The sequence below is a fragment of the Cucurbita moschata genome, unplaced genomic scaffold (genome assembly GCF_002738365.1).
Source record: "Cucurbita moschata cultivar Rifu unplaced genomic scaffold, Cmos_1.0 Cmo_Scf00001, whole genome shotgun sequence".
Classification (NCBI taxonomy): Eukaryota; Viridiplantae; Streptophyta; class Magnoliopsida; order Cucurbitales; family Cucurbitaceae; genus Cucurbita; species Cucurbita moschata.
The window spans coordinates 6,604,321-6,630,848 of record NW_019268517.1 but is presented as its reverse complement, the minus strand read 5'-3'; the positions used below and the strand labels follow the sequence as shown (position 1 = coordinate 6,630,848).

The window sequence follows — 26,528 nt, the reverse complement described above, 5'->3', positions numbered from 1 at the left end:
AAGGGAGTGAAGAAAAGAAAAAAACGGATAACGGATAACAAAAAGAATATAAACATGCCCCAATAATGAACTAAGAAACTGAAAAGAACAAGGTTGCAAAGAATTTGAGGCTCAAACCAATCTTGAAATGCTAAACCCCACAACTCTTCGTGTGTTATTATGCCATAGAAAAATGGGGTGGTTGAGAGAAAAATTGACACCTTTTAAACACTACCCCCCAAGCCTTGCTTATTCACAGAAACATGCTTGACTTACAGGGAAGAGGTTCTTACTACAACACATGATTAATTGTCGAATATTATAAGCTCAATGGAAGCCTTCAACCAATTTCATCCTCACTTTTGAAAATCAAATTGTCTCACACCTCACATATTTGAGTGTGTAACCTTTGTCCATGTACACAACACTCAAATATGCAAACTCAATCCAAGAGTAATACAATGTGTCGGGTATTCTTCGACCACAAAGGGGTACATCAATTGATATGACATTCACCAAGCATAAATTGTATATCTCTAAAGAATCTCTTGAGAGGGAAAACGTAGTGATTGAAGAGAGTCCTTTGAAACAGATGAACACACGAACATACTAAATAACCAGCACATAGGACCAACTATTGAGTCCACTCTTACTACAAAGTCCAATCATGAGTTCGCTACTACTACCATGAAGTCACTGATTAAACCATCCATTCCACCTCCATTGTCAAATCCGTTGTTTTTTCAGGTACATGCTAAAAGGAAACTCATTTCAAAAGAAATACAAGTCCAAACATCTGACTCGACTCAAAATGAAGAAGCAACACTGGTACCAATAGATGATAGATCAATAACTCTCCGAAAATCCACTAGAGAATCACAAAAAGAACCTTATACCTCCTATCAAACTATATCGGTCGTGAAAGACTATTCCTTTTGTTGTAAATTGTCATAAGTTTTGATTTGATTTTGGAGATCTTATGACAAGGTGGAGATTGTTGTAAATTTTGATTTGATTTGGTTAGGTTATTTGGATTAGATTTGATAACCTAGGTTATTTGGATTAGATTTGATAACCTTGGTTATTTGGATTAGATTTGATTTGGTTATTTGAATTAGATTGGAGATTTGATTATGTAACTCTATATAATGAGAGAGTTTGCTCTCCATTCTGAAGATCCACTCCTAACAAGTGGTATCGGGATTTGGGGGAGTTTTGAGTGTCACATGGTATTTGTTGAGTGACATATTGGTGAGAGTTTTTGTAGTGTGATAGTGAGGCATTCACTTGTAACACTTGGTTTATTAGTGATTGCTCTCCATTCTGGATATCCATTCCTAACAAGTGGTATCGGAATTTGGGAGAGTTTTGGGTGTCACATCGTATTTGTTGAGTGACACATTGGTGAGAGTCTTTGTAGTGTGATAGTGAGGTATTCACTTGTAACACTTGGTTTATTAGTGATTGCTCTCCATTCTGGATATCCATTCCTAACAAGTGGTATCGGAATTTGGGAGAGTTTTGGGTGTCACATCGTATTTGTTGAGTGACACATTGGTGAGAGTTTTTGTAGTGTGATAGTGAGGCATTCACTTGTAACACTTGGTTTATTAGTGATTGCTCTCCATTTTGGATATCCATTCTTAAGAAGTGGTATCGGAATTTGGGAGAGTTTTGGGTGTCACATCGTATTTGTTGAGTGACACATTGGTGAGAGGCTTTGTAGTGTGATAGTGAGGTATTCACTTGTAACACTTGGGTTTTTTAGTGATTGGTCCGTGGATGTAGGGGAACTTCTTCTCTCCGAACCACGTAAATATCTTGGTGTCTCTTTGTGTGATTCCGTTCATTGGTGTTGTGAGTACATTCGTTCCGCTTCCGGCGCACAACACCTTTCACATAAGAGTTTCATTGTGAGTCTAAATCCTATTGATATACCTATCAATGTTTCTGAAGCTTTGTCCAAAATAGAATAGCATGATGCTACGAGAAAAGAAATGCATGGTCGAGAAAATAATAATACGTGAGAAGTTGTGAACAAACCAAGAGGAAAAAAATATAGTTCTGCGCAAATGGTTGTTCACAATAAAGTACAAGGGACAGAAAATTGGGAAGGTAGAAGATAAGATTGGTAGCTAAGGAATATACTCAAACTTACAGAATAGGCTTCCAGGAGATGTTTGCTTCGGTTGCAAAGATTAGCAACGTAAGAATACTGTTAACTTTGGTTGCCAACTTAAATTGGCAGCTCTCACAAAACAATATGAAGAATGCACCCTTTCACAGCAATTTAAATGAAGAATTCTATACGAGCATTGTGTCACGGTCATGCTCGTCCAAGGCGTGTTGCCCATGGCCGCATGCCCATGACAAGCCCAGCCCTTTATGTCTTTTCATATTCTATATTTCTAGGAAGTATGACGTTTTAGAAATATCATATTTAGGCCTGTCAGACATGAAATGCCTCAAAATGTACTATAGGGGGATACGACTAGTTGTCAACTTCTCCCTACCCAAGGTTATATACTGTAAGCCGTTGTTATTTCTCTCTTGCTTGCTTATATAACGTCTCTTTCAAAAATCTCTCTTTCGAAAATCTCTCTCTGCCCTCGCTTTCTAAAACCTTCTCTTAAAACCGAGACCAGAGGCTCGAGCATACGTCGCTTGGCCGTAGGCGACGCAAGAACGAATTCGCTTAGCTCACTTGTCGTTGTAAAGTGAGTGCCGCACAATCGCAAGTCCGCTGCCATTAAAACTGCGATTGTGACAAGTGGTATCAGAGCTTTGTAAGCTCCGTGAAATAGCAAAGACCGAGAACATGTCGACGACAAAGTCGACACCCAAAGCACAAGCCGACTGACTTACCTTAATAGAAGAGGAAATGTTGTTCCTCAAAGAAGTCCCTGACACCATCCGCTTCCTGGAAGCACGGGTGAAAGAATTGAGTGGAAAAGTCGTAGAGATCGACGCAATGGGTAACCGCCTGAATGGGTTGCCAATCGCAGAACTGATGTTTCGAGTGATCTCACTCGAAGAAAAGGTTGCTCCTACGAGCAGCCCAAGACCGTCTGGTAGCCCCGATAGCTCTGTCGCACACAAGGAGGGACGTGGTGAAGAGTTCGACGTGCTACAAAATACAATGATAAGTTTGTTCAATGGATTAGCTGACGAATTCAGAACAACGATCGATGACATGCAAGAAAAGATGTCCGCCATGAGCACCCGAATCGAGGTGACCATGAAAGCCGTGGAGAACGTCTCGGCTGGACAAACTAATACAGAATCCAAAACAAACTGAAGTTTCCCAAACCTAGACCTTTCAAAGGAAATCGGGATGCCAAAGAGTTGGAGAACTTCATCTTTGATGTTGAACAGTACTTCAAAGCCACATCAGCTTGTACCGACGACATAAAGGTGACAGTAGCCTCGATGTATCTCATAGACGACGCCAAACTTTGGTGGCATTTGAAAGTACAAAACATCGAGAATGGATTGTACACTATAGACTTGTGGGAAGACCTCAAGAGAAAGTTGAGGGACCAATTCCTCCGTGAAAACGTAGACCATCTAGCAATGGAAAAACTAATAGCCCTAAAGCAAACTTGAAGCATAAGGGACTATGTCAGACAATTTTCGACCCTGATGCTAGATATTAGGGGCACATCAGAGAAGGACAAGGTGTTCTTCTTTATAAATGAGTTACAACCGTGGGCCAAAACAAAAATACACGAGAAAAAGATCCAAGACCTAGCTACTGCAATTGCCAGCGCCGAGAGACTCCTAGACTATGGGAACGAGGCGAGTTACCAAAGAAAAACAACACAGGCCCCAAACACTGGGGGCAAAACATATAAGCCGCCAGGTCACCGAAATGGAAGCCCCAATAGGCCAAACGGAGGTAACGACAGACCAAGTGGGTGGACAGATAGACCTCCTCAGAACAACCAACCGGGGACATCTCGAGGACCTTACCCTCAAAGAAACCACCTGACAACACCTTTACAATGCATATTGTGTAAAGGCCCCCACAAAGTGTCCTACTGTCTTCATCGGGCCTCTCTCACTGCACTCCAAGTGTCCATCCAAGAGAGCAACGACACAAGAGTCAAGACTATGCTAGACAAGAAGGAAGATCCAGACAACCCCCAAATGGGCGCGCTCAAATTCCTGTCAGCCCTTCAACGGAAGGTCGAACTGAAGGAGATAATAGAGAAAGGGCTCATGTTTGTAGATGCGACAATAAACTCTCGACCGAGCAAGAGCACTTTGATAGACTCAGGAGCGACTCACAACTTCATCGCCGATCAAGAAGCCCGAAGATTAGGACTCACCATAGGAAAGGACCCTGGAAAAATGAAAGCTATCAACTCCGAGGCCTTGCCTATTGTGGGAGTTTCCAAAAGAGTCCCCTTCAAATTAGGGACTTGGACAGGAGAGCTGGACCTTGTCGTAGTTTGCATGGACGACTTTGACGTGGTACTTGGGATGGAGTTCCTCCTAGAACACAAAGTTATCCCAATGCCACTGGCGAAATGCTTGGTGATCACCGACCGCAATCCCACAGTAATACTTGCAAGCATCAAGCAGCCAGGTAATCTTAGAATGATCTCGGCCATACAATTGAAAAGAGGGCTCGCACGAGAGGAACCTACATTTATGGCTATACCACTGATGGAAGAAGTGACTACTGAGGAAACTATCCCAGACGAAATCAAGGAGGTACTAAACAGTTACGCTAACATAATGTCAGAGAGCCTACCACAAACATTACCACCCCATCGAGGCATTGATCATGAAATTGAACTCCTTCCCGAGGTTAAACCCCCAGCGAAGAATGCAAACCAGATGGCTCCCCCTGAGCTAGCCGAATTGAGGAAGCAACTAGATGAGTTGTTGACGGCAGGATTCATCCGCCCGGCAAAAGCACCTTACGGAGCCCCCATACTATTTCAGAAAAAGAAGGATGAGACGTTGCGTCTGTGCATAGATTATAGAGCCTTAAACAAGGCGACGGTATGCAACAAGTACCCACTGCCGATAATATCCGACTTGTTCGACCAACTTCACGGGGCCAAATACTTCACGAAGTTGGACTTACGATCAGGGTACTACCAAGTACGTATCGCCGAGGGGGACGAGTCCAAGACGACGTGCGTGACAAGATATGGGGCCTTCGAGTTCCTGATGATGCCCTTTGGCTTGACAAACGCCCCAGCTACGTTTTGCACGTTAATGAACCAGGTTTTCTACGAATACTTGGATCAGTTTGTCATAGTATACCTCGATGACATAGTTGTATACAGCACAACCCTAGAGGAACACAAGGTACACTTGAAGCTGGTATTTGACAAGCTACGGCAGAATCAGTTGTAGGTCAAGAAAGAAAAATGTGCCTTCACACAAACATGCATCAACTTCCTCGGAAATGTCATCAGTTGTGGACAGATCAGGATGGATAACGATAAGATAAAAGCTATCCAAGAGTGGAAAGTCCCTACTTCCGTATCCGATGTGCGATCCTTCTTAGGATTAGCAAACTATTATAGGTGGTTCGTCGAAGGGTTTTCACGACGAGCCGCCCCCTTAACGGAGCTCCTGAAGACCACCCTTGGTCGTGGTCAAATAAATGTCAAATGGCCTTTGAAGATCTTAAGGCAACTATGACGAGGGGTCCTGTCCTCGGGTTACTAGATGTTACAAAGCCATTTGAAATAGAAATAGATGCTTCCGACTTTGCCCAAGGCGGTGTCCTTATTCAAGAAGGCCACACTATCGCTTATGAAAGTCGAAAGCTCAATGATGCCGAACGGAGATACACTGTCTCCGAAAAAGAAATGCTGGCTGTAGTACATTGCCTACGAGTTTGGAGACAGTATCTCTTGGGATCACAGTTCATAGTGAAGACGGATAACAGCGCCATCTGCCACTTCTTCGATCAACCAAAATTGACGGCAAAACAAGCCCGATGGCAAGAGTCGTTGGCGAAATTCGACTTCAAATTCGAACACAAGGCAGGGAAGAGTAATCAAGCAGCCGATGCACCGAGTCGGAAGGGCGAACATGCGGCCTTGTGCATGTTAGCCCATATTCATTCAAGTAAGATCGATGGATCGATGCGCGACATCATCAAAGAACATTTACACAAAGACCCATCGGCCAAAGCCGTCGTCGAACTAGCTAAAGCTGGGAAGACACGACAGTTTTGGGTTGAGGGAGACCTTCTAATGACTAAAGGAAATAGGTTATACGTCCCAAGAACGGGAGAACTGAGAAACAAGCTCATTTAGGAATGTCATGATACCTTATGGGCAGGACACCTTGGGTGGCAAAGAACGTATGCCCTAATCAAAAAGAGTTACTTCTGGTCAAATATGCGAGACGATATCATGCAGTACACCAAGACGTACCTCATCTGCCAACAGGACAAAGTCGAGAAAGCCAAAGTCTCGGGACTCTTGGAACCTCTACCTGTGCCAATAAGACCTTGGGAAAGTGTGTCTCTGGACTTCATAACACACCTCCCAAAAGTCGGAGAATATGACGCCATCTTGGTTATCGTAGATCGGTTCTCGAAATATGCGACGTTTGTTCCCACTCCAAAATTATGCTGGCTGAACTAACAGCCCAACTATTTTTTAAACACGTTGTCAAGTTATGGGGCATTCCGTCGAGCATCATCAGTGATAAGGAGGGTAGGTTCATTGGCACATTTTGGACCGAACTATTCGCCTTCTTGGGAACGACTTTAAACATCTCTTCGAGCTACCATCCCCAAACCGATGGACAAACGGAACGTTCAACTGCTTGCTCGAAGAATACTTACATCACTTCGTCGATGCTCGCCAGAAGAACTGGATACAACTACTAGATGTGGCCCAATTCTGTTTCAATTGTCAAACGAGCTCGTCTACGGGAAAGAGCCCCTTCGAAATTGTAAGTGGACGACAACCGGCCTTACCACATATTATTGATCATCCTTATGCAGTGAAAAACCCTCAAGCTCAAAACTTCACAAGCGAATGGAAGCAGACAACAGATATAGCTCGGGTATATTTCGAGAAAGTTTCCAAGCATATGAAGAAGTGGGCGGACAAAAAGCGTCGCCCCCTTCAATTTCGAGCAGGAGATCAAGTCCTCATCAAGTTAAGACCAGAACAGATCAGATTTCGCAGCCGAAAGGACCAGCGACTAGTTCGAAAATATGAAGGCCAGGTTGAAGTCCACAAAAAGATCGGGACTACCTCCTACAGACTTGCACTACCCACATGGATGAAAATCCACCTAGTAATTCATGTGAGCAACTTGAAGCCTTATCACCCTGACCCGAACGACGACCAGCGAAATGTAATCACAAGACCGAGCATCGATCTGAAACAAAGAGACAACAAAGAAATAGAGGAGATCCTAGCCGACAGGGTTAGGAAGATAGGAAGACCCGTACGGATGATTTGTGAATTCCTTGTCAAATGGAAGAATCTCCCTACGGAGGAAACCAACTGGGAACGCACCGAAGATCTGGACTCCGCCGCCACCCACATCGCCAGGTTCGAAGGTAGTGGGTTGACAGTGACGTCAACCAATTAGGTGGGGAGGATGTCACGGCCATGCTCGTCCAAGGCGTGTTGCCCATGGCCACATGCCCATGACAAGTCCAATCCTTTATGTCTTTTCATATTCTAGTGTTTTACTTTTATATTTCTAGGAAGTATGACGTTTCAGAAATATCATATCTAGGCCTGTCAGACATGAAATGCCTCAGAATGTACTATAGGGGGATACGACTAGTTGTCAACTTCTCCCTACCCAAGGTTATATACTGCAAGCCGTTGTTATTTCTCTCTTGCTTGCTTACATAACGTCTTTTTCAAAAATCTCTCTTTCGAAAATCTCTTTCTGCCCTCGCTTTCTAAAACCTTCTCTTAAAACCAAGGCCAGAGGCTCGAGCATACGTCGCTTGGCCGTAGGCGACGCAAGAACGAACTGGCTTAGCTCACTTGTCGTTGTAAAGTGAGTGTCACACAATCACAAGTCCGCTGCCATTAAAAGTGCGATTGTGACACATTGCTCCCAAATTTGAAACTCAAGGTAAAGAGTGTACACTAAGAAAATCCCTATATGGACTAAGAATATTCATGAAGGTAATGAAAAATGAGGGCATAAGCAAACTCAAGCAGATCACACTCTCCTTATCAAGTACTCGGAATCAAAGAGAGTTACGGTACTTCTACTATATGTAGATGATATCATAGTCACCGGAGATAAGGAAGAAGAAAATATTGAACTTAGAAGAAAATTGATGAGAGAATTTGAGATCAAAGAACTTACAAAAATATGGGATAGAGTTACTCAGCTCACGGCAATGTTCATATCTTAACAAAAACATGTGATAGATTTATCGATGAAAACAGAAAAAAGTAGATGTAGTAGACCTTTACCGACGTCAATGGATCCATATAAGAAATTGGAAGAGATAAAAGAACTTACAATGAATAAGAACATGTGCTAGAGGCTAGTGGGGACGCTGACATATCTAACTCACACTCGACCTGACTTAGCACACTCAATTAGTGTAATTAACCAATTTATGCATGACCCAAAGCAACATATATAGTGTTACATTACCTAAAAGGGACTTCAGGAAAAAGAATCTTATTTAAATGGAACAATTCCTTTGCCTTGGAAGCTTATACATATGCTAACTATGCCAGATTAATAGTGGACAAAAGATCTACCATGGGGTAATTTACCATGGAAGAGTAAAAAACAAATTGTGGTGGCTAGATTATCTACTGAATCAGAGTTCCGAGCTATTGCACAAGAGTAATGCGAACACTTATGGTTGAAGATAATCCTTGATAACTTATATATTAAAGGAGAAGGTATGATAAGTCGTACTATGACAACAAATCAGCCATTAATATTGCATATAATCCTATCCAACATGATAGGACAACATATACTAGGACAAAATATACTGTACAAAATATACTGTAATTGATTGACATTTTATTAAGGAGAAATGGGAGAAGAGGATAGTATGTATTAGTTATGTGCCCTTACAACTTTCACAACTTCACTTGGTAGATGTGCTAACAAAAAACTTCAGACCTTAATGTTCCATGAGTTAGTATCCAAACTGAGAATAGATGATAGGGGAAATGTTGAATGAATTGTCTTAAATTAAGGAATACTTAGGTAATTATTAACCTTAATTTTAGAAATATTTTTGTAATCCTATTAAATAAAGGAATTAGTTAACTTCCCTATTCTTCTGTATTATGAATGAGTATCTTGGGATTTAGTTGGTTTTTTTTTTTTTTTTGTATTGTTATAATGCGCAAGTACTTTTCTAAGAACATTAAGATAAGTAAGCAAAATAATTTACACTTGCAACAGCATCTTTTCCATAAACCGCCACATGACTAAATCATTTAATCCCAATACTCCTAAAGTGTAACCCAAAATCTGCTCAAACCTTGCAATAAGCAAACACAATAACCTCCTTCAGTTATGAGGTATGTGGAAGAGAAAAATGTCTGCCACTCTTGGAAGGAGAGTCATTTCCAAATCAAAGGGAGTAGTGCTGAAGTACAATATTACCAGAAACTTCTTTGTTCTATCTGATCAACAAACTTTCCAAAATCTTGAGCTTCTCCATGAAGGTAAAACCCAACCGGTGCACATTACAATTATCCCACAATCTTGCTAATGGTAAGAAAGGAAGAGCACAAGAGAGATGTGCAACTCAGAATTTTTCACCAAACTATTAGAAAGCTCTAGAGAAGTTGGATTACGAGTACCAAAAGGAAAAGAATAATGGCTCAAGAGACGTGCACTTCTTTGGTTGAAAAAATAAAATACCGGAAAAAGGATATCAACAAAAGTTCCTAAGACACAACTGCAAAAGTAATGCCCCCTCAGAGAGTTTGTTTCCTAAACACTTCCATTTCATATCAACAAGAAACAATTTTAAAAAAAATAATAATAAATAAATAAAACTGCAGTGGTAATACTACTGTAGAATAGATTTGTAATTAACAAGAAACAATTTTAAAAAATAAATAAATGACAGTAGCAGACGTCGAAAGATATTTTTACTGAAGAAAAGCTTATAAATGAGATGTTCCAAGATGGGAAAGATTTAACGTCAAGGTGAATTTCGTATCGAGTTAATAGGGAATTATTTAACTTTAAACTATATGAATGTTAGCAGATGTAAGACTTACTTCAGTGAGCTCAGGGTCTGGACTTCCAGCCAATAATGATACTTCAGTTCGTGCATCATAATCAGTTAATTCGGCCTCAAAATCTTCATCAAAAGCAACTGAAAAAGACAATTGTCAAATTGCATGTGATTTCACATTTCAGAGACAGCGTTAACCAGTGAGGAAATTGTATGATATGTTTGATATGAATCACAAATAAGATATGCTATGAAAACATACTAGAACCATATAGTGATAGCAGTTTCAGCTCTTTAACATAATACTTTATGGTCCATGGATGACTGAGCCACATGCCGGTCAAATGTAATGCAGCCAAACGAAATGTTCGAGGACTTTTTGTGCCTTCTTCAAGAATTTTCTCGATGAACTGCAAAAATAAGGATTAAAAACAGTGAGGAGAAAATAAAACTGTGAGAAAGTATGTGTGACCAAAGTGAGAACTTTTCCAGGTACACACCCATTTCAGAGGTCCTGGTTCACCTTCACTTAAATGCATACTCCTTTCAGAAAATGTGGAAGAATGCAGAACAGAAGACAGAAGCGCAGCAATATGTGCAACCCTTCTCTTGTTGCAGCTGACGTGCAATATCCAAGAAGAATGCACCAAACGCCACATCATCTGAAATTATAGAATAGACAAGGTTACAGAAAACTTTCCACATAACTTCAAGTTCTAATTAAAATCTTTACTTGTTCTCAGTTTATGACGTCAGTTCTATTTTATTTGGTCGCCCCATAATTTATTCCAATCTATAATTTCTTTCTACAAGAAACAACTGCATTAAGGGGAGCTGCAGAAAACCTCTTCAACTTGATATCTATAAGAAAATCTTAAGTGGTGAAAGAAAGGGAGCATTTACACCAAGAAATAACCTAAAAGACGATAGCATCAAAAGAAACGTTCAAAAGTGCCCTTGTTTGGTTCCTTGCCATTGATGTTGTCCAAAAGAAAGGCCTCACAAAGTTCATCCAAAGGATTGTTAGAAGTCTGTTATGTTTACAAGATGACTTAGGTATATAAAGTTCTATCCCATATCCCAAGTCGAATATAGTGCTTTTGATCGTTCTATCCCATTTCTCATTATATTAATGAAGAGGAAACTAAAGGGTTTTCGATGACAAAGAATGTGCTTTTGTCAAATGGGAGAAGTTTGTTATAACTCCTTTGAATTGAGGTCTTTCTCCCCACATTTTTTAAATTTATACATCAATAAATTATTTCATATAAAGAAAATTGAACTAACCATTGAATAAAGTGCACTATGAACCACTAATCGCTGGGATAAGATTTCTTGGAAGAAAAAAAAAACACCATATACAGCTCCACAAAGATAAGATAACACAACATTAAGTGCACCTATATCATGGTACAGAATGGAATAATATATGAGATCAGGAACAAAATAGAGAATGTGGTGTTAACCTCTGCATTCACGCCATTACACGATGTAACAAGCAGACCAGACTTTCCCTTGCAAAATAGCCACAAGGTCAATCTAACCAATCTCAGCATGGGTAAAATAGAGCATTCTCCAGCATTCTCGAGGCTGCATATTTAGCAGAATCAATATGGATGGAGAAGTTATTTCTACAACAAACTAATTCCATTCAATAAATGAACACAAAAAAAATTTCCAAGTGGCACAAAGAGATCTTAAATTGTAAGGAAAAAGAAGTGTCCTAAAGTTTACATCAAGCGCCACAAAAATGAGATTACGCAAAAAAAGATCAAAAGAGGTTTCGACGTTAAAAGACTATGGTTTCTCAGGCTATGGGTTCCAAAAGAAGGCCCTAACAAGTTGCGACCGAAGTATCTTTTTCTCCCTTTTGAGAGCATGACTCCTAACGCTAGTATCAACACCACTACCAATAAAGAAAGCCATAACCAATCCAAAAATCTTTCCAAACGCTAGTAGTATCAACACCACTACCAATCGTGCACTTGATCCTAGTGAACATTAAGTCTTGAAGTTTACAAATGAAACACCAGGGACCTAAAGAAATATGAATAGAGGAATTACTAGACAAACAGTATTCATTGGAGATGCCATATTTTGTCATTATCACTTTTCTCAAAAGTCTTTTCTAATAGGGGTGAAATCTCCAAATGCATTCTGTAGGAAAAGAGTAATTCATTGATTTTGAATTTGCTAACCCCAACACAACCCAAACAAAAGGGGAACAGGATCTTAGTCCAATTTACCAAATGACTGCATCCTTTTCGAGCACCGTTCCAAAGAAGGTCCATACAGACACATTCAGTGGAACATGAAACCTCAGAAGCCATGGTAATTCGAGCACCGTTCCACAGAAAGTCCATACAGGCACATTCAGTGAAACATGAAACCTCAGAAGCTATGGTAAAGAAGAGATAAAATTCACAGGAATATGTAGAGAGAGTGAGTTGTGTGTGTGCAACGTAGTATCTAAGGAGTAATCTTGAAAGAATACACTACAATAATCTTTATTATTAAGAAAAACCTTTTTAACAAAAAAAGAACTTGTCACTAATGAAAAGATTTATAAAAAAATGTTCAAAGGAACTTCTCTTTGATGAAAAGAGTTAAAAAAGGTACAATGAAAACAAAATTCCATAGGCGGATTTTGCAGAAACAAAAGTGAGATTGATTGGTCTATAACTATTAATGATCGTTTGGTTGAGGGTTTTAAGAGGAAGGAATGGGTTTTGATTATTTGCCTAGGAATACTTTTTTTTCCATGGATCATTATTAAGCTAGAAACAAGGGTTTTGTTTATCATTCATAAAAGGTAAGCTTGCTGAAATTCTCCCCGGAATGCTTTCCATTTTTTTTATTTGTCACTACTTTCCATTTTCTTCTTCTTCTCTGTCCTTTTTTTTTTTTTTTTTTTATCTTTTACTACTTCCCAAATTCTCCCTCAGGTATGCTTCAGTAATTTTTTATTAGCTACTACTTTCCAAGGATCATTAATAATCTTTTATTTATTTGTTACTAATATAAATGTTTACATTGTCTATATTTGGTTATCATTTGATGTGATGGTATTTGATTTTTTAAATATAACATGTATAATTAATTCTTCAATTTGATTATTGTACTAATTATTTAAGATTACACGTTTATATTCAATTATTTGAGAATAATTATTAAGCTTGATTGATAAATACACTCAAAACCAAAAATTTAATGCATATTGTTTTAAATATAGTTATTCATGAATTAAAATTTAATTGGTTAAAATTATTTAGATAATTGGGCTTAATAAAAGTAAACTAACTAACAACAATTAATTATCTAAAATTCACTCAGGTAATAAAATTGTTGGATGTAATTGTAGAACCAAACATATGAAATTCCGAAAGCATTCTCATGCAATACGAAACACATTTATCTTTGATTTCTAGACATCCTATTCCCAAGTATTTTAACAAAACCTCAAACCAAACGGCCCCTAACTAATTTCGCCTCTAATCTTTTTGAAATGAAATGCATTTTGAAGAATTATGAGTGTTCAAATACATTTTGAAATTCAACAGAATCCATGCAGGTTAGTGCTGAATAGAAAAGTGAATATCTTCTTGAGCAAGATGAAGCAATTCAGCAACTAATTGAGATAGAAACCAGGATTTGACAAAAGGTAAATATAATTTTGACAACCGCAACTCTCATTGCTATAATTTGCAAATGACTGAGAATAAATAACTATAGAACACAAGCAACATTTGGTAAACAGAAACTGACGAATTTGTTCATTACAATATTTCCCGGCAAAAAATATAAAACAACAGGAGCACCCAGTATGGTTATCTATGCACTCAATACTATTGATGACAGGAAGCAAATTTCAGATCTTACCTCTCAACAAGATCACTAAATATCTGTAGAAGAGTTGCCTCGGACAAAAAAGAGTTATTATCCACTAAATTGAGGCCACTTTGAACAGCACGATAGGGAATTGATAAAAGAGATTCTAGGCAAAGCCACTGCATAAGACATGCAGATCAGTCTAAGTCCCACAATGATACAATCATCATTACATGAACACATGAAATTAAGAAGTGCAAGTCTGGAACGGTATTAGACCACAAAGACTGAGTACAAAAACAAATGGTAAGAAACCAAGCTTGATTCATTCAAGGATAGAAGCAGTTTGCTATTTGACATTACCTGAAAGTTGTTCAAATAAAGTCAATTTGACTTAACTATTATGGTATAATGTCATATTAAACCAATGGTGAGTGTTGTAGGGCCAAGCCTATTCATGTTTGAGAATATGTGGTCAATTCATCCTAACTTCAAGGAGTCTTTTTAATCTTGATGAAGTGTGAGAATTGTTGGTAAGTGGGAAGACTTCATTTTATTAAGAAGTTTGGTACAATTTAGGGCATCTTGAAGTATTTGAATGTTACGATTTTTGGTGATGTTAAGAGGTGAAGAGCTAAGATTGTGGAAATGGTAAAGGTGGTAGATCAGTTCGAGGAGGAAGGGGTTTTGCCTAGGGATATGACGGAGGAGAGAGCTACTCAAAAGGGAGAGTTTGCACTTGAAGGAGAGGGGGGATAGTAGCATGAGACAGAAAGCGAAGGTGAAGTGGGCGAAAAGGGGGATGAAAATTCCTCCTACTTCCATAATGTGGCGAAGGGAAGGAGGAACAAGAATCTGACAAAAGTTTTTAGCAAGAGTTCCATCTTTGGTATTGGTTATTGCCTTCTAAGCTCCGATCTTGGGCCTCTATGGTTGGTTGTGAGGTGGGTTAGTTTCCATTCTCTTATTTTGGTCTAGTTTCCATTCTCTTATTTTGGTCTTACAGTGGGTGGAAACTCGAGGAGTATTGCGTTTTGGAACCCGGTTTTGGATAAGAATCAGAGGCATTTGTTTCATTGGAGGAAGGTTTTCTTCTCGAAAGGTGGGGGCTTACTCTTATTCAGTCGATATTGACTGGAACTCTTAGCTATTTTTATCTTTTTAGAACTCTAGGGTCTGTGTGTGATTACTTACGGAGATTTTCTTTTAATGATCTTGGTTTGATTTTGTTAGATTGGAGTCCCTTTGAGTAGTTTACGATATGTTCATCTTTTATATACAATTCCTTTCCAAAAATGTCATATTAAGATTCTAAAATAGAAAATTTACAAGTACTATTACTAACATTTTTAGGTTAGTAAAATAGTTAATACAGAACACATATAAAGGACAGACAAATGCAAAGCTTAAAAAACCACCTTCCACTTCAGTAGAACTGCCCTTCTAGTTCGAACCAAAACGCCCGCATCAAGTATACCATTTACATGCTGATGAAAAGTAAGAACAAGAGAGTCCAACAATGGTCTTCCTTCTACTCCTTGATTAAGGATTGTACTTTCATCGTGTAGAAATCTTAAAGCCTCAGAAGAAAACTCTAACACGAGCACTTGGAGAACAGAGGCTAGCGCTTCGTATGCTGCAAGACATATTTCTGCTCCATTCTACATTTGAGTAATTGAATTAAGTATAAGGTTTACGCTTTTGTTTTTCTTTCTAGATACAAAACGATTTTTATATTGAAAATGTGCAAAATACAAAAAGATCAACGTGAAACTTTTGTAATGATATAAGGTTTTCTAAAATAACAGATATTTTTAAGTTTTTCATCATAATATAAATAGGAAAAAAAAAATCTAGCATCTTACTGAACAAGAACAAAAACCATGAAATTGTCGTTATACCTCTGAGTGATGAACTGGAGATGAAACAGTCTTCGACAAAAACATCAATAAAAATTCGATACCAGAATTATTTGAATAAGGGATTCTAAACTGTCTGCAACATGACAAGACAGATGCAACGGCCTTCACTGATGTTACCTGTCCATTCATACAAAGGAAGGGTACAAACATTCATCAGTATAATCTAACAAATTTTGAAACCAGTAAAGTAAATAAAATTTAATACTCTCCCAAATAAAAAGGAAGGGAATGAAGCAATAATGAACACAAACTATATTGTATGACATTTCAAGATTATTAAATAAAGAATAATAGCCACAAACCAACTTCCCCACTGAACGGCAGTAAGTTCCTTTATTTTAGTTTCATAGGAGCAAAAGGTTGGGGAGAAAAAATGGGGAAAGAGGGAGTCGGAGCTATTTTATCTCAGAAGCAAAGACCCATTACGCTTTTCAATCAAGCTTAATCTACAAGGCTTGAGTTGAATCCATTTATGAGAGAGATCTCAAGGCAATCGTTTTGGCAGTTCAAAAGTGGACATTATCTATTGGGATAGTTCACAGTATTAACTGATCAACGAGCCTTCAAGCATCTTCTGGAGCAAAGAGAGATTCAACCTAGAGTACCAAAAATGGCTATCTACATTGTTGGGATAAGATTTTAAGATCAAATATAACTCTAATCAGTTGAAAAAAGCAGCAGACGCCCTTTCTCAAATATCCCATGGAGCTGAGTTGTTGGCTATTACCATACCAAGTATCATAGATGCGAACATACTGCAGCAAGAAAATATAAATGAAGCCAAATTAAAGAAAATTGTGGAAGAGTTTTAGCTTGATCCCAAAACCACCTTAAATATTCTGTACAGCAAGGTCGATTGTTATATAAAGGAAGAATGGTGATAAAATCACTCATTCCCACTATTCTACGTTACTTTTCATGATTCAGCAATGGGAGGGCATTCTGGATTTTTGTGTACCTACAAGAATCTCGCATGAGAGTTATTTTGGAGAAACATGAAGGCCAATGTTGAGAAATGCTCAGTATGTCAACATAATAAGGCAGGATCTGTGTATTCTGCTGGGTTATTACAACCACTGCCAGCTCTGGATAGAGTTTGGGAGGACAGAACTATGGATTTCATTGAGGGCCTTTCGATTATGTATGGACATTTCCTTACTCCTAAACATCCATTCTCAACTAAAGAAGTAGTTGCTCTATTCATCAGATTGCAACGCTTCCTCGGTTCCCTTACTCCATAGTGTTGGATCGGGGCAATATTTTCTTCAATCATTTCTGGAATGGACTATATGTCACATTATCCAAGCCACATTATCCAACCTCCCTACCTACTATATGTCTCTATTTGAAATGCCACAAAAAGTGGCCGCGGATATAGAAAAGGCTTTTCAGAAATTAATTGTGGAAAGATAGTGCACACCTTGTTTGTTGGAATATTATAAACCTCCCAACAGAAAAGGGAGGTCTCGGTCTTCTCTCGATAAGGAAGAAGAACATAGCTCTTCTCGCCAAATGGATATGGAGATATCATCACGAAGAAAAGGCCTTATGGCGAAATCTTATAAAGGCTAAATATACTCCTACATCAAACAAAGATCACCTCCCTCCATCTTCTACAAAAGGGCCTTGGAAGTACATAAAGAAACATCAAAATCTCATCACCCACCGAACTCGCCATAAGGTGGGGAATGGGGGAAGCACATCATTTTGGAACAACCCATGGATTGAAAACACCACGCTAGCTTTGAAGTACCCACTTTTGTACAAGCTTTCTCACAACAAAAAAGTCACGATTAAAGAAACGTGGAATGTTGTCAACAAATTTTGGGACTTGAAGCTTGGTAGGAATCTAAAGGATAATGAAGCAACAGAGTGGGCAAAATTACGCCTTGACCTTGCCTCTGTGGTATTGTCAAACAAAGAAGACTCACTAACTTGGCTCTCCAGCGCATACGGGGTCTTTTCTACAAAATCCTTGATGATGGACATGGGGGAAAAAGTAGAAGCAATAAATCCCACGTTAGCAAAGACAATATGGAAAGGACATCAACTCAAAAAGGTGAAATTCTTCCTTTGGGAAATAGCGCATAAAGCCATCAGCACAAGTGAAAATCTTCAAAAAAGAATGCCTTACATCACTCTCTCTCCAAATTGGTGTCCACTATGCAAGAAAGCAAACGAATCTCAAAGTCACTTGTTTATGGAATGCACATACACTCAAAATTTCTGGACAACGATTCTTAATATATTCGGATGGCATCTCACATTTCCTGGGGAGGTAAAGGATTTTTTGGACATGGCCTTGACATACCACCCTTTAAAGAACGCAAAAGCTCTATTATGGAAAACCTCATCATGGCTTCTTTTGGAATCTGTGGAAAGAAAGAAATCAGAGAATATTTGCAGAAACGACACAGACTTACACAAAACTTTTCGACAATGTTGTTTACCAAGCTATATCTTGGTGTAAACTGTCTAATATTTTTACTTCCTATAGTTATATCTCTCTCATTGCAAATTGGGAAGGTCTTTTGTAAACATCATGGATTATACATCCCTCTTGTAAATTTCACTCATCAATGAAATTGTCTCTCGTCAAAAAAAAAATTCTAGAATGGACTTTTTAATACAAGGAACACATTTTTTTAGCCCAGAAAGAAGCTCCATCTCCGGAGCACAAGTACAACGACCTATTATCCAGCAGCTCAACTTGAATAATAGCTAATCAGAAGACAACAATGAAGTCAAAGTAAATCCGAGAAAAAGGAAACAACGAACTACAAGAGAAGTAAATAACTTGTTTGTATCAACGGTGAAAATGTGTACACCTAAGAACTGAATGCCAGAGCAAATTAATCGGATCGCCAACTGTTGCTTCTTTGACAAATCATATACGTTTTTATTTAGGCATCTTCTTTTTTGGTTGCCTCCTGGGTACCGTGTTCTTCATCCCTATGACGAAAAGAAGAGCATCAAAATGTGCACTGTGCTGCAAGAAATTACCAAGCAGGCTACTTAGAGAAGGCTTCTAGGGGCTATAGTTGAAGAAATCATAAAGAACCAGAGTGATAATGGCCAATCATGGTTAAAGAAGAGCATGGCATTTCATCATCAGCCAGACGGGAAATAGAAGGTTAATAAATGCAAGAAACTTACTTACGTTGCTTTGTGTACGTTGCTTTGTGGGGAACAACCCAAGAAGTGGGAACAATGGATTCTTTGAGTGGAATATTGGTACAATACTACGTATCATGTATCAACTAACACTATTTTTAATACCTTGATCTCATACGAGGACATGAAGATGACTAACTACTCACTGGAACAACAGTTAATTGATCATGATTTGGCCTTGTTGGTCTTAATCGCACACCTCTGAGTTGCACAAGATAGAATGAAGAAGTATGCAGTTCGTAAAAAACGAGAATATTATTTGAAGTGGGGGATATGGTGTACTTGAAGATTAGGCCCTACTGACGGAAATTGTTGTCCCAAAAATGTTGTGAAGACCTAGTGTCACGGTCATGCTTGTCCAGGGCATGTTGCCCATGGCCGCATGCCCATGACAAGCCAAACCCTTGTCATGTCTTTTCATTCTAGTGTTTTTCCTTTTGTAATTCTAAAGCGTATGACACCTCAAAAATATCATGTCTACGCCTGCCAGAACTAAAATGGCCCAGAATGTACTATAGGGGGATATGACTAGTCGTCAACTTCTCCCTACCCAAAGTTATATATGCTAAGCCGTTGTTATCTTTCTCTTGCTTGCTTATATAACGTCTCTTTCTAAAATCTCTCTTTCTCAAATCTCTCTCTCCTCGTTTTCTAAAACCTTCTTTTAAAACCGAGGCTAGAGGCTTGACCGTACGTCGCTTGGCCGTAGGCGACGCAAGAACAAATAGGCTCAACTCACTTGTCGCTGGAAAGTGAGTGCCGCACAATCGCTAGTCCGCTGCCTTCGAAAGCGCGATTGTGTCACCTAGCACCCTAGGTCTTTTTTTATCAGAAACAAATTTGATTGATGTATGAAATTACAAACGAAGGACAAAACCCAAATCCAAAGGAGTTAAAAAGGGATTTCAATTGTTCAAATGTGTAGAGAGACAGTAAGAACTACAAAATGAAGAATATTTGCACCAGGACGTAGCAAGAAAGATAATTTATTCAAAGAAACGATCAAAACAACTTTCCTTTTCCTTGCAACGACGGTTGTTCCTTTCATTCCAGGTGATAATTAAGCAAGCCCAAATGATATGCATCCATAAGACTTTTTCGTTGGAAAAAAGGATGTCCAATGAAAACAAATAAGGAGGTTGTTGATCTCATTAGGAAAGGTAGTAGACCAACGGCAGGAGGCAAAGAGCTCCTTCCAAAACTTGGCAGCAAAATGGCACAAGATGAACAGATGGCTCTGAGATACAGAAACAACTTTACACAACGTGCAGAAATGAGGAGAAAGGGCCATATACGGAGACCTTTTCTCCAATCTTTCATAGGGTATTGATGCCATTGTGGCCAATCTCCCTAGGAAATTTTTTTCTTAGAATAAAAGTCTGACCAAATAGCTTCATGAAGGGGATGCAAGAGTGCATCTGAGCTTCTGTCTAGGTCTAGCCACCATAATCGGTCCTTTGAGGTAGAGGCAGAAAGGTAGCCACTTCATGAAGGGAAAATACTGAAATCAAATTTCAGATCCATCGGTCCTTTGAGGCATAAAGGTGGATACTATGTAAAAGGTTCATGAGTCTAATCCATTCCTCTAATTCATCATCATTGAGGTTTCTTCTCATGTGAAGGTTCCAAGCATGGTGTTGCTTATTCCATTAAGCCCTTTTTCTTCCTATTGGCACATAGCTCCACAATTTCATCCGTAATCAACAATGCATCCAGAATCTGTCTGCTTTCTACAAAGGCGGATTGATACTTAGTAATGGTGGTAGGAAGAACATTTTTAAGCCTTTCAGATAGCACTCGTTCATTGACTTTTTAAAGGCAAGAGATGAGGCTAATGGATCGAAAGTCTCCAACTTTATGTGCATCCACCTTCAGGAAAAGACAAATGTAAGCTTGCATTTATAATTGCAGTCTTAAAAGACTATTGGAACACCCTCATCATGTCTCTTTTAAAGATGTTCCAATATTTTTATAGACCCTCATCATGTCTCTTTTAAAGATGTTCCAATATTTTTATAGAACTATGCTGTACAACCATCAGGTCCAGGATGTTTGGTTTGTTCCAAGGTGTCGGAATGGAAAATAAGCTTCAAATAAGACCTGGCACCGAAGTAGTTTGGTCCAAAATCTTAGCAAGAGTTGGAGCTATAGCTTAACGACTTAAACAACCCCACCCCCCCTCCTCCTCCTCCTCCTCCATGGGGAAGCATTGATCCATGATGTTATTCATGTATCACAACTGAAAAGAATGTTAGGGAACCAGGACATCATTGCATCTCAAGTCCCTATATAGCTTTTGAGTGGAGTGTAGAGCCCATGGATGTACTTAACTTATTGGAACACAGATTTATACTAGGAAGAGTGGCTTGTGCAGTGGAAAGGACAGCAACAGTGTGATGCTACATGGGAAGAGCCGAATTTCATAAAATGACTGTTTTCAGATTTCCACCTAGAGGACAAGGTGTATTTTTGACCCGGGGGACCTCCCATTATGCATGCATATCAGAGAAAGTGGCAAAAGGGAAAGTAAGGAGATGTAGTTAGAACGGGACCGTAAGGGATTGTGCATCTGTTGCACGGTCAAGGTGGGACGGGTTTTAGTAGGGATTTTGGTGTTTTGTTGGGAGTGTGGAATTTTGTGGACAGTTGTGTCTAGAGGAAAGATCTCCACCTCTCTCAAACAGCTAGTGTTTGGATGTATTTTAACTTGTGTTTCTTAATCTTGGTAATACAATCGGCTGCAACCCACTGTATATTGAAGAACTATAAATATATCAGTTGTTTGTGTTTTTCTACATGATTACAGATTATAGGGTTTAGATACCTAACAAAATCCTCTCCATCAAAGCTAGGCCCGTATTAATCAGTGTACAATAATTTATAGAGGAATACAAACGATTTCATGTGTAAAAAATCTACAAGAACTCTAAAGAACTAAGTTTAAGCTCAGATAAAGAAATATATTAGTATTATAAATTCATTTATTCAGTGAGAAGTTTTTTTCATGTTCAAAGTCCACATAAATGGAAATGGTGTAGACCCAATAATCAAGTAACTGCATCATGCATGTCCAGGCCTCTAGACCCTGTAATCTTATTTATTAGATTCTGATAGCCACATCAATAGAAAGGATAAAATCCACAACTTAAGAGCAAAAGAGAATTGAAGATCATACAGCTAGCAGAACGGAAGTAGCAATAGAGGATGGTAACCGACGTTGACTGGGGCCTCCAAGTTTCCCTTTCACAGAACCTGGTAAAATTGTCTCATCTGACTTGACTTCGGACCAGAATATGGAACAAGACACGGCAGCAAAAGAAACCAACTCTAGCTGAAAGCCAACAAGTACATACATGTAGTAATTAGTAGGTTTTGCTCCATAAAAGGAAAACCTCGGAGGTATTTTTGAACAAGAAACAAAGTCTTATTGATTAATGAAAAGGGAAGTGTTCAAAGATACAAACTCCCAAAGGAAATCCCTTGAGATAAGTGTAACTGACTTCCAATACCTGTAGAGACGAAAAAAGGTTCGGAAGTTTTTGGATCAAAATAGTTGGTTCTGCATAACTCCGACTGTCACTTGGGTGAGACAAGGTAAACTCATCGTTGGATTCATATTTGAAGTTGCAATGAGAAATTTTCTCCTCAACTAATTGTAGTTCTTGAACCAAGCTCATGATAAGTATTAGAAACTTCACACGTATACCTTCCAAATCACTCTTCTGTTTGCAAATATTTACACCACGGTTGAGAATAAACTACACAAGATAATACAGATGACATCAAAACTTTCATCTAACAAAGGAAATGCAAGTACAAAACAATGAGCAGGTGCACACAGACAGGAGCCTCTGGGCAGAACAGTGAAAGGCAAGCCTAGTGAACAAGTACAAAGCAGAAATTACGAGAGGCAAATACAACTTCAAGAAAGGAGGATATATAAGGCACCATCAAAGGATCATATTTCCTTCTTTCTCTCTCAATATTTTTACGATAATCTAACATTTAGTAATGTAATTCAGTATAGTAACACTGTCATATTATCTTAAAACACAAAGTTTAACCATAGTTATGAAGATGAGATTTACTTCCAACTAGACTGAAAAAGAATTTACAATGAATTTTGTTATTAAAATTGTCCACAAAAAAAAAAAAAATCAAAGAACGGTTGCAAATATTTGGTGGTATTTTAGACACAAAATTCTTTTGTAATAAAAGTGGTTTCATGATACAATTGGAAAACTTTCTTTTAGTTGTTCTGGGGAGAGGTATCCCTCTTCCCCTGGCCCCGAGGCAGTTTTTTCCTTTTTGTCAGTTATAAACATATTCTAAGCTTTCTTATAAAGAAGAAACAAAAAAATGAAGCCAGTCCAGGCATATCATTATAAACTCAAATTTTCTCCATTTACTATAAATAATAAATATAATAATAATAACAATATGTATATCTTTATTTTAGATCTTCTAGAATAAATTTCTCATCGCAATTAACAAGTGGTTTCCTATTCTCCATTGAAGGTATTATATGTCTACGTTCCTAAGAAATGTATCTCAAAAGTAAACTCATTCATTATAAAGATAATAGAAAAAAGAAATTAATGATGAACCGTCAGTATAGGTATTAAATGATGTTCCTCCTTGACTGCAAGGAAAACCACTCTTGCCCATCGTTTTGCCTCAGATTCCCATGCTTCCAACTCTTCATCATCGTAAGTAACAGAAGCATCGGATGAATGATTATGACTAGTAAATCTTTTAGGAAACTCAATAAGACTCTTCATAAACTTTGTCTCAGTACTGCAGCAACTGCCACTACAGCACTTCTTACCACACCCTAAGAGCCAATTTTGCATTTTTCCCCTTAAGCAACCTAGAAAAGAAAGGGGCAGAGATAAGAATACGCCACAAAAAGCAGATGAAAGACAATTATAATGTCCTCAACACTGAGATGAACAAGGAAATGCACATAAAACTACTGATTTTACCATATATGTTTGATTTTATCATATAAATGCAAGCTCAATTTAAAAGCAATAATGTATACAAGGATATAAACCCAAAAAGGAAGTCATATAACATAACATATTTTACCATACACGTTTGATTCTAGCAAATATCACAGAAGCACTGAATAACAGTAAGAATGGGTACAAGAAATTAAGCAGAAGAGATATAAGCATAAAATGAAGAAATTATCTCTCACCTCCATAGTCAGTAGCCTCTCGTGGTAGTGCTGAAATAAAATGCAGAACAGCCTCAAAAGCCAAGTCCGATGTACATAAGACAGAAGCAGCAGCCTCCAGAGCTTTTGCACAAACTAACACCCATGAATGTGAAACGGTTATTCACTCTTTGACTATCTACGGATTTGAGTTTTAATTTTCAAACATTAAGGAAAAACATGAATGACAATTTAACCATATGAAATAACCATAAACCTTGAATGCGATAACTAGGATTGAAGTGTTGTTTGCTGCTCTCAACCACAAATCTCAGATCATCAAGCAATTCCATTTTGCACCCCGGAGAATCTATCAAATCTCCTTGGGCTGACAGTGAAGAGCCATTAAAGCACTCTCCTTCCCTATTGTTGTCGAGTCCAAATATTGAAGCAGCTGAAGCAATGCATTCAGATAGGCTGATCAACCCAACTCGACCAAGTGATTTCTTCCTAGCCAACGACGTTAGCTTCTGCAAAAATACCACTCTTGTCCTACATTTATATTGAATATAAAACATATAACAATCACATCAAATCTCAAAACAAACTTTGTGACAAAAATACCCAAACAAGTGGTTGATTATCATGAGGAATTTTTCAAAATAGAATACAACGTCTGTTATTAGGATTTGGTCTGAATGCAAACATTAGCTTATAATTTTGCTCAAATTTTGACTTGAATTTAAAAATTACCATTAGTTATGACAATTTTGTTTGTCTCTCTGACTCGTCCTAGTTTTAGGTGGGATTTATCCTATCTTAAGGAGATACAAAACTTTTTCATTATATAAAAAAAAAAAAAAAAAAAAAAAGCTCAAAAGATGCGAACTCCAGGTGGGAGTAATAAAAAACAAGAAAGTATAAAGAAAAGATTACAAAGAAAAAATAAAAGCAAGCCAAAATAAAATAATAACAAATAACGAAATCTAAGCAACAGGCTTGAAGAGAGAACACCATGAGGAAGACTTCAGCTTAGCAGATTCAAAAATAAACAAGTCAAGGAAGAAACTTGCTTAAAACAACCGTTGGTTCCTTTCTATCCACCCCATCCTTTAAAAGTGTACTAAAACCAATGACTCAAAAGCTGAGATGTATATCCCAGAAAACCAAAACAAACTTGCTGAAAGCAAAAAGCTCAAACTGCTTTCAGATTCTGGAAAAAGTCAACCAAGGGCATCTTAAAGTAGAACCATGATTTCTGGTCTTATGCCAATCAAAAGGAGAACGAATCCCAAGATATCAACAAACTGAGATTTAGATGCTGAATTCCATCGCACAAAATGAGATATCTTTCCACCTTCGTTGCCTTTCCAAAAGAAAATACAGACAAACCGATCCAACTCCGAGCTCACCTTGCTTTCAATCCACAAAATTAGGAAACCTCCCAAATGGCCAAAGGATACCACATGAACCCAATTAATACCTTTAGAACCCATAAAGGTTTGACAAGCTTTTGAGCTACTGATGACAAATTGAAATCTTGAATCATTACTGTCAGCACATATATTTTGCAAAAAATCTTCAGATTACTTTCTTGGATCTATCCCCCAAACCCATGATGTTCCATGAAAAGGTTTTCACGGTATATCAAAGATGACCACTGACCTTAATCAAAGCAGAAAAATTATGAAAACCTGAATGTGATGTAGATATAAATCATTTTCTGTAGCCTGTTTTCCTGTTGGTACAATAATTTCATAAACATTCTGCTTCCTACAGTTACACCTCCCTCATTGCAAATTGGGAAGGTCTTTTGTAAACATCATGGATTATACATCCCTCTTGTAAATTTCACTCATCAATGAAATTGTCTCTTATCAAAAAAAAAAAAAAAAAAAAAAAAAGTTGCAAATGGGCTGACAATCAATCCCAAGCTTAAACTCAAAATTGATTCATTATCTGATTCTATAACACAGTTGGGAATCATTTCTTACGATGCACAACTAACTAAAGAGGAATACTTCAACCAATTCTATAACTAAAACTGATGGGTAATAAACTCAATTACATCGACACTTCAACCGATAATGTACCCACCCCATCCCTAAATCTGTCTTGCATTATCATCGTCTGACCCTAAGTACTTTGCAACTCCATCTCCTCACATTTCCTTCTTCTTTTTTCACCTTAATATTTCCTTAGTTAAAACTTGAGCCTGTTAATCCTCCCCAAATCTTCATATTTTCGCCAACGCCACTCACGTATTGTTGAAGCCTCTTTC

At 38.2% G+C, this 26,528-nt stretch overlaps 1 protein-coding gene across 5 annotated transcripts in view; it reads right to left on the bottom strand.

The window, feature by feature from the left end:
- Nucleotides 1-26,528, bottom strand: part of LOC111441850 — a 45,523-nt gene that overhangs the window by 11,579 nt on the left and 7,416 nt on the right. For all 5 annotated transcript variants that reach the window (XM_023079025.1, XM_023079019.1, XM_023079034.1 and 2 more), the window contains exons 10-21: nucleotides 24,525-24,799; nucleotides 24,290-24,403; nucleotides 23,694-23,956; nucleotides 22,596-22,844; nucleotides 22,262-22,417; nucleotides 15,892-16,029; nucleotides 15,409-15,651; nucleotides 14,042-14,169; nucleotides 11,629-11,752; nucleotides 10,663-10,824; nucleotides 10,425-10,572; nucleotides 10,206-10,303 (exon numbers count right to left, since the gene is read on the bottom strand). In XM_023079025.1, coding sequence (XP_022934793.1) covers nucleotides 10,206-10,303; nucleotides 10,425-10,572; nucleotides 10,663-10,824; nucleotides 11,629-11,752; nucleotides 14,042-14,169; nucleotides 15,409-15,651; nucleotides 15,892-16,029; nucleotides 22,262-22,417; nucleotides 22,596-22,844; nucleotides 23,694-23,956; nucleotides 24,290-24,403; nucleotides 24,525-24,799 — 2,098 coding nt within the window. The remainder of the gene's footprint in view (nucleotides 1-10,205; nucleotides 10,304-10,424; nucleotides 10,573-10,662; nucleotides 10,825-11,628; nucleotides 11,753-14,041; nucleotides 14,170-15,408; nucleotides 15,652-15,891; nucleotides 16,030-22,261; nucleotides 22,418-22,595; nucleotides 22,845-23,693; nucleotides 23,957-24,289; nucleotides 24,404-24,524; nucleotides 24,800-26,528) is intronic.